This window comes from Rhagoletis pomonella, unplaced genomic scaffold (genome assembly GCF_013731165.1).
Source record: "Rhagoletis pomonella isolate Grant_MI unplaced genomic scaffold, Rhpom_1.0 Rhpom_scaffold_05853, whole genome shotgun sequence".
NCBI classification, from domain to species: domain Eukaryota; kingdom Metazoa; phylum Arthropoda; class Insecta; order Diptera; family Tephritidae; genus Rhagoletis; species Rhagoletis pomonella.
The window spans coordinates 1-9,429 of NW_023464392.1; the positions used below are offsets into that span (position 1 = coordinate 1).

At 33.1% G+C, this 9,429-nt stretch overlaps 1 protein-coding gene across 1 annotated transcript; it reads right to left on the bottom strand.

Annotated features, from left to right (window-relative positions):
- Positions 1 to 75: 75 nt before the first annotated feature.
- On the bottom strand, positions 76 to 2,578 carry LOC118755306 (the record flags this gene model as incomplete). The annotated part of the gene is made up of 6 exons (XM_036490152.1): positions 2,521 to 2,578; positions 2,186 to 2,436; positions 1,960 to 2,116; positions 1,596 to 1,843; positions 1,369 to 1,504; positions 76 to 184 (listed from the first exon to the last, which is right to left on the bottom strand). Coding segments are annotated over exons 1-6 (959 nt in total), but the record flags the coding sequence as incomplete, so codon positions are not given.
- Between the last annotated feature and the right edge of the window lie 6,851 nt (positions 2,579 to 9,429).

The following is a 9,429-nucleotide window of genomic DNA, read 5'->3' on the forward strand; positions in this document are numbered from 1 at the left end:
AATAATCAGAGTACCTTTATAGTTGTAATCACATAAGTATTTACATAAATAGCCTTCCCCTATCCTAAAACTTACCACGTATACATAGCACTTATGCCCACTTCAGCTTTGCCCTCAGCTAACATGCCCAAAGTGGCCTCTCCAGTCATATTCCTATAAGCAATACCCCAGTCATCGACATCCGCTGGAAAGGAGAAGAAATTTCGACTATTTTTACTGCATCCCCCTGACTGTCTCAGTTAAATATCCCTGCAGAAAATCGAGAACTTGGTGCTTTGGGTGTTATTTTGAAAGTTCTATTTTTAAATGTGACTGATGAATATTATGGTAGTATAGAAAGGAGTAAATCGACGTAGTCTATGACGGTTGCATGTTGAATTCGTTTAGTACAGGAATGTAAGCAGATTTAATAAGACAGTTGAATTTTCAAAGGGAATGCGATATGTAATGAGTTAACCTGATCGAAGTAATCAGTCTGGCCTCCTGACTAACCCGTAATGTATTTAACAGAACCCAGCGTAGATCATCGCCGGTCGTTTGCTTGCGGAGAGTAGGAAAATTCCAGATTCTTGTATGCGCTTGGAGTTGCTCTCTTCCGCTTAATAAAGAGCTTAATCGCAGATTAACTCTACATAATTAAGTCGGAAATGAAAAACGAAGAAATTGAGATGCCACTCCCTAACTTTATTTTCGTATTACTGCCCATTTGCCCCATTTCAATAAATTTCGCCATTTTTAATCGGTCGTAAGTTAGAATCACCCTTTGCAGAGTCACAGAGTGTATTTTCTTGTGACCTGGTACCCACTCCAGCTGAATCTCGTTGTACCTACCAGCTGAATTCAGTTTCTCAATGCTCTCAAGGACTAAGTCTCCTCAAGTCTTGGCAAAAAAAAAGAATTAAATGGCTCAAGATTTTTCGGATTTTTCGAGACTTCGAGATTTTCTAAAAAAATTTTACCAGATTTTACGGGTTGTTCAATAGGGTTTTAAAACATTCCATGATTTCCACATTTTGCGGGAAACTTTCGAAAATTTTTGAGATTTTTAAGTTTATCTCGGCCACTTTAGCCTTTATTTTGTTTGTAACGAAATTCTAAAATTGAAAAGGCAAAATCACGCTTTATAGCATAAAAAATTTAAACTGCTTCCTTTTTTACTTAACAAGTCTTTAGTTTACTATGTTTTCTATTTTTTGGCTTTAATTGAAAAAGTTTAGCGCTGGTGTTGACAAATAAACTGCACTTTTTAACGACAGAATTTATGTTTTTAGGTCAAACACTGCATTGACTTTTTGTAATAAACCAAAATCATTTTAAATTGCATGGGCCTAAATTACTAAACAAATATTATGCAGTTGATACACTTACATTTATCAATATCGATCGAACAGTTATACATTTCGCAAAATGTCTTCAATATTCTGGCTTCCGTGCCATCGATTTTCACATCGCCATTAGCATCGTTGGGTGCAAAGGCTCTGTCATGCGAAGGTGCGCCAGGATACTTAAAATAAAACAAATCAAAAATATCAAATGAAACCGCAAAATCTTCAAAAATAATTTCATATTAAAGAGATAAGCTAATTTTGTCTTACATATTCCAAAATAACATCCGGTCGATAGTCGAAAGCCGCTAAAATCACTTCACGTCCTTGCAGATTTTTCAACTTATCCGGGAAAAGATTGCTGCCGTGTAGGAAATTGTTGTCAGAGGCATTGAAACGATCAAGCAAATAAATTTCTTTAGGGTTCTCAGCTCTTGGACCGACAAATTTATTTGTTTTCAAATCGAAAATTTCAGGATTCGCATTAGATCGCTCAATAAGAAGTATGGCGGATTGATCTGTGGTGTATGAAGGAAAATATTTGCTTAGTTTAAGAATTGGGCGGAAGGAAAATGTCGCGTGCATATGCATGTTTCAGTCGTTTTCTATTGGCTAGCACACAACCAATACTCACCTTCAAAAAATCGATGCCGAAAGACAACTTCTTGTAATGCATTCTCATTGTAGACGAATACAAATTTATTGCTTAATGAACGCCAAATTGAATAGCGACTGGCATTTACAATCGCTTCAATGAAAATTGGTATATCCATTTGAAATGCAATGAAACTCTGAATTGGAAGAGGTATAAAAACAAAAGCTCTACTCTTATTTAGCTAATCGCAAAACAAAAAACCCACCTCACAATGTGACTTTTCTATTGACAAAGTCAACTTTTCCACAAATGGATTCAATGCCACATAATCATTGAGTAGCTCTTCGCGTTTGGCTGCAAAATCCACAACATCTTCAACAAAAGATGCTTCCAAATCACGCAAGCGGATGTTTATGATTGCACCGGCTGGTGGATTGATATTGTCCCAGTTGATTGAAAAGTTTTCATTGTCAGACCAAATAATGCAAGTTGTGGTGGACGATAGATAGTTTTGCACTGCGGAACAATATGTAAATATTTAAAGTGAGTAATTTTTAAAGCAAATTTGTTTTTAAATTAAAACACAGCAAAGTCACTAACTTAACACATTGAACATTCTGGTCCAATACAAGCTGAGTAAATATTTTTCCGGCAACATTTGTGTTAAAAAAAAATTTCACGAAAACTTTTTAATTTTCTTCCACGGCTCTAGCAGAACTGCTTTTTATAGGCATCCTGGCTGGTATTATAAGTAAATTTATTACAAGACGTCGTAAAACCTTACAAGCAAAATTATAAATGTTGCGAAATCGAGTGTGTTTACGAAACAATTATTTTGCCTGCATACGGCAAGTTAATAAAGTTGTTAGCAATTTTGATAGTTGCCAAATTGCCAAGCAAATAGCGTAAAAGTGGTTTGAAATGGTTGTTAAATAATTCACAGTTCTTTCTATTTCAACATTTAAATGTAGATTGTTGACAACAAAAAATTTCGTAATAATACGGGTATATGCGCAGTTACATACATACAGTTGCCTATTTGTGTGTTTAAATAGTTTAAAGGAATCCCTGCAGTAAAAGTTATAAGTTCTGAATTAGCTTACTACAAATTGTCTTTGTAGCTGACTAGTTGGAAATGTCACATGTCGATGGCCCCGAGCCATTTAATCTCAATAGGTCGATAACCATAGCGATACTTTCGGTTCGATACGTGTCCCTAGTCTTTACTTGTCTTTGTTATGCTCAAAATTACGCTTCTCGCAAATTTTCCTGTAACCAGTATCCACTTGTGTGCATGCAGTTGTTGTTTTTTTTTTTAATATTGAAAATCCTCCCAACTTGACACCAGAGGTTCTTTCTCCATTTTTTTTTACATTTTCGTTTATAGTTTAAATAGCACTGCGAATTTGTTATCTTTTTATCACGATGAGTTTGCTTGGTAGATAAAATGAATTAAAATAAAATCGGAGAAATGTAAACATATATACATATATATATGAGCCAATGTATGGTTGCACATGGCACTGGTTGGTTTTTGCTTTTGATAAGTGAATTTACATAATAACTTTCTGTTCAACGTGCTTATTCAATCAAAATTTGAGGATTCACATTTCAGCAGTTTAGTAAATGAATTTTTCGTCGCGAGAAAATGAAATAACTGAGTGAAAAATAAAATCAGTAGCAGAATACATATATAGAATGAATTCAACGCAATTTATTTATTTATTTATTTATTTTTTACAGTCTGTTAGACTTATATTGCAACAAAGATTTAACATTCTTATAATTAGATTTAGATTTAAAATGTAAATATTAAATATTAAATACAAAATACAAAATTCTCTACGGAAATTTTTAAATAACATTATTTCTTTATCACTGCAATTATTTTATGTCAATATAAACGCATGCAATTTTCTGGAAGTTATGTAGATGGTTGGAAAGGCCGAGTTTCCAATCCGCGCTATTCTTTTTGGGTTACTCCATTTATTGATATCTCCTGGGTGGTCGAAAAGGCCGAGTTTCCCATCAACCCAGTCGCGCTTTCGTGACGGTTGGAAAGGCCTAGTTTCCAATCCGCTCGTTTCTTGTTTATCATCTAAGGGTCTAGGTAGTAGGAAAGGCCGAGTTTCCTATCCGCCTAGTCTCGATATCTTGGTGGTTGGAAAGGCCTAGTTTCCAATCCACGCTATTGTTGATACTTCACTATCTTGTAGGCTGCGTTCTACAATAGTCAAATAGCAGCCGCTTGAAAAGAGTAATATTATCACAATTTTGTATAGCCTCTGGTAATTCATTGAAGCACTTTAAGCCTTTATAGAAAATATTTTTTTTGTCCACTTCTGTTCTATACTTCGGGAGTCTGAAGCTGTTATTCTCTCTCAACAAATATGTATGCGTCTCATTTATATATCGGAGATTATCGCTAAGATAATCCGGCAGGTTGCCCTTCTTAATATTGTACACAAATTTCATAGCGTGGTAAAAAACTTGTTGCTTCACTCTTAACCAATTCAAGGTTTCAAGCATACATCTTGTTGGTGTGTCGTACGGTTTGTTGAGGATGAATCTCATCGCTCGGTTTTGCATTTTTTGCAGCTTATCTACATGGGAGTCCCCCGCTAGGAAGAAAATCGTGGGGCAGTATATAAAGTGCGGTTCTACTATTGACCTGTACACCAACGTTTTATATCTTCTTCCCAAGTACTTACACGATCTCTTTATAAGGCCAACTTTTTTAGCAATCTTGTTGACTGTATACTCAACGTGCTCATCAAACTTTAGTTTGTTGTCTATGTATATTCCTAGGTACTTGACACTTTTCACCTCTTCGATATTTTCATCTTTGATTTTTAATTCACGGCTTATGGAGTCAGCATTTGCCGCTCTGGAAAATACCATAAAGTTAGTCTTTTTCACATTCAGTTTGAGTTTATTTGAACACAGCTATTGATACAAAGAATTAAGATCTTCTTGAATTTTGACAATCGCATTTGGTAGTTCCCTATCACTGATCGTTAACAAGGCATCATCCGCAAAGAGTTTTATTTTACAATGTTTGAGAGAACTTCTAATATCGTTTATATATATATTAAAGAGTAGGGGTGCCAAAACTGAGCCCTGCGGTAATCCGATGTCTACGGCTATCTTACTAGACATCTTTGAATTAACTATTGTTTGTTGCCTACGATTACATAGAAAGCGTCTAAACCAGTCAAGCTCAGTGTTTTTTATACCAATGTATTTTAGTTTATCCAACATTCGGACCCTATCAACGGTTTTAAATGCTCTTTTAAGATCAATAAACACTGCCACTACATTAAGGTCAGAGAACATATAAGAACGAGAAGGTACAAACTACTCAGTGGATATCGTGTAGTATGGAATTTAACATTTTTGGAATGTCATAGTATGGAATTTAACAGAGGCATTTGGAACGCAAATAATTCTGTTAAATTCCGAGGTAGAAATAGAAAAAAATAATGTTTAGCAACAGAAAATATGTGTTTTGCCAGCAACATCTTGCAACATGGGTGTATTAAGAAGTTGCATGCTTATAAAAACCAAAAACCTGCCAAACCTTCGTTTCAAAATGGCTTTTTTCATGTTTAATTTATTTTTATATGATTATATTAATAAATGACTAAAATTAGAAATAAATGTATTGCCTTGTACAAAGTTGATATTCTGGTGATTTTTTGTTTGTTTTATAATAGATGTGAGTTATCTTAATTCACAAAGGCCCTAATCAGAAAATTGTATTATTTAAGGGAGAAGTAAAAAACTTTATAGAAAGAAAATCAAAAACTGCAAATACCTATGTATGTAAGTTTTTTTTAAAAAGTGGCATACCTAACTCCGTTGTTTTTGGTACTAACACGTTCAAATTTTTATTTTAATATACATACATACATATCTTAATAAAATCTGTGAAAAACACAGTTTCGAAAAAATTGTTGGTTAGGGCCTTTGTGAATTAAGGTATCGACCGTGCAAACTAAAGTTCCCGAAATATTTAGGAGTGTCTCATTTCTGTAACGATTTTTTTACGAATCTTCAAGAAAATTATATAAAGTGGTTGACACGAACTCGTAAAGAAATTTCTGTACGAAAAATAGAGAAAATTCTGCAAGAAATTATTCATATAGCAGCATTATTTTCATTCTTTCACCGATTTTTTTTCCGAAATTTCATAAAAGAATCGAAGTGTGAACATACTTTTCATTTCATTTCATTTCAGAAAATTCGGCAAAAAATCGGATGAGATCTTTACGAATTTTTTAAAATTTCTCTACAATTCAAAATACGCCAAAAAAAATTTTTTGCACGGGATATGCATATGTACGTAGGTACATACTTCTATTAAATTTTCTTAAATTCTCGGTTCATGGTCTATGCGAAAACAGTCTTTTATTTTTATATCAAATATGTGTAAAATCTTTGTAGGTACATACAAATTAAAATAAATTGCATCAAAAGCTTTTAATTTTTTAGCAACGATTTCTGACTATATACCTATATATCGTCGTTTAAAATGCAAAACCGCGTATCAACAAAATGCAAAACCGCGTATGTGAATTTGTAGAAATTATTTTCTGGAGCGTAAAAACACTCATATTTCAAAATGGTTCATTTTTGTATAAAGCAATCGCATTTCTGGCTAGTATATTTCCGGACGAATGGATAAGGATTGAGCTAAGAGCTTGTGTGAGCAAATCCAGTTTTTGGCAGCCAATGTCAGTTACGCGGTTTTGCAGAATCACGATACGCGGTTTTGTACTTTAAACGCGAATATGTATATATGTACTTAATGGAAATTGATTAGGTATTTTTAAAAGCAAATGGTACAATAAAAATTTTTATATAAAATAAAAATAAAAAAAATTGTGCTCCAACTGGGATTCGATCGCTATCAAAAAATAACCACCGCATGCGAAAAGTAATCGCGTCACCTCTAGCATTCACGCCACGGGACACATTCGAAATCGTCCTCTTAATTGGCGCTTTGTGCAAGCGTTCTACAAACATCAAAACGAAATACCTCTGTACATACATACAAATACTACAATGAAAAACATACAGACGCCACGTTTACTTTTCCCCGAACTCCCGCTTCTAACGAACAAGAAATTCATTCATAAAGCAAAAACTTGCATTCGTAAACTCACGCGCACCCTGCACACTTGCCCCGCTACAAGCATCCGCTGCCCACAAGTTGATTTTCGGCGCGGCGATGACAAAATCTAAAAATCTAAAATTCTATCAACCACCGCGCCGATTGGAAAAGTGGCAACAGTGTTCAAAATCCCCCTTCCCCTTGAACACTTCTGTGATCAAGAAAAAATATTTTTTCCGTTGGTTACAGAAATCATGCATCTGTGCCGACAAGTGCGCAAAATTACTTCGCTTTCGTTTGCCCCGTCTTGTCCACGAATCTTCTTCTTCTTCAATAACTTCGCAAGCCACAGAAAAAGCAAAAATCGAATTTGGTTCAGTTCAACCACCAAATTATTCATTTCATTTTTATATGTAAATACATAAAAAACCACAGCATCGGTTCGGTGTTGAACTGTGACCGTATCGGCAAAGCATCATCATAATTGCTTCGCCTATACCAACCATGCCACAGCACATCTTGAATGTTTTGCATCTTACAAGCTACATGTATGATTCCAATTGCCAATATGAATTCAAAAATTTTTACTTTTTCGTTGACATATCTACATCTATGTACAAAAGAATATACATATGTGCGTACTTGTGGTTTTTGCTTGTACGAATAAGCAAAAATGACCTGAAAAACCTACCAAAACCTATCAAAATTTTTATCCAAATTAAATAACTAATTTTTATTAATATGTTTTATTGATATGTAGGTATGCTTTTATTCATTCTTATATGACATATGTACATATAAGGAATACATTTCTTGTAAATGATATTAAGGCGGTTTAAATATTTAAAAAATAAATCTTATAAAAATATGCTTGAGACGATAAAAAGAAACAAAATGATTTTTAAAAATTGATATCGTTGTTAACGCAATCAAATATTCTTTCTTCTGATATGCATATTTGTATATAAAAATTTAAGAAAAAACACTTAAAAAAAAAATACCTTTTTTTATAAAGAAAAATATTTTAAACAAAAAAAAATACTAACCGATTTTTAAGAAATTGGTATCGTTGTAAAGGCTACCAGAAAACTTAGACTTTCTTAACACAAAAAAAAATATATAATTAAAATCATTTTTTGCCCCTCTATACAAACTCCTGCCCCCTAGGTGGAAGGCTGGCTACGCCATTGTATACAAAACAACTAAAGTATTTAAACCGTAGGTGCATCATCAGTTTATGCGGTTAGTTTGTTCTTTTAGAGCGCATACATGGTTCCATAAAAATGCTTCCAGTATCTTCATTTATATACATATATTGTAACTATCAATATCTTATAAAGAGAAGTGTAATTTTTTTTTATCTAAAACTAATAAAGTTAGAAGGTCGAAATTCGAGGATGTGGTAGTTAACATATTAGTCCTTGACATATATTTTTTTGAAAAATAAATATTGAAAATTTCCAATAATATTCAAGGATAAAGTTTTAAAAGGACATTTTCAATAATTATTCGTCCTGGTGCATCCAAAAATTAATTTTTTTTCTCTTCTACAGAATTTTCCCTTTTAATTGATTCCCATATTGTTATTCTACAATGCACCTTTTGAATAATTTTTTTATTTAAGCATATGCTCGTTTTTAGGCTTTATGTTTTTTTTTTAATTTTTTTTAATTTTTTTTATATTAACAATACTAATTACAAATGATAACTAAAATGATTTGCTAACATTATACTAATTAACAATACTAACTACAGAAAAGCAAGGCATGCGTTTATTCTGGTTTTATATTTATTTTATGTTCTTACATCTAAAAATTACATCTAAAATGGACTATAGCTTGCAATTTGCAAAGTATATATTTAATTGAAGATGCATGGAGCTCCGATGTCTGGCCATTACGAGTGCTCGGAGTAATAAAAAGAAATAAAAATTGTGCTCGGAGCAATAAAAAAAAATGTGCTCGAGCAACCAAAAAAAGGGGGCTCGGAACAATCGGAAAAAAAATTAAAAAAAATAAATAAGCATATACACACATGTTTAACCAGCAACAATTCGCACAAAACCTAACCCAAAAGCCCCATTTGAAATGCCGACGGCAAATCAACCACGAGTTTGGCAATTGCATTTTTGCATAATTTTCACATATTTATTAACATATCTACGTTTTGCAGTCAAAGCATATCTTCGAGCAACAATTTTCATATAATTAAAAAATTTAAGCAATTTTCATCATTATTTTAAATAAATCAATGCTGCAAAAAGAGAATCGTGCATATACACATTTGTTTCATGCATACGCGATCATTCGCAACATCTTACACACCACACGCAACATATTTAACAGAGAACATACACAAAAAATGTTAAAAACGTCTGTGGACATGTTAAAAGC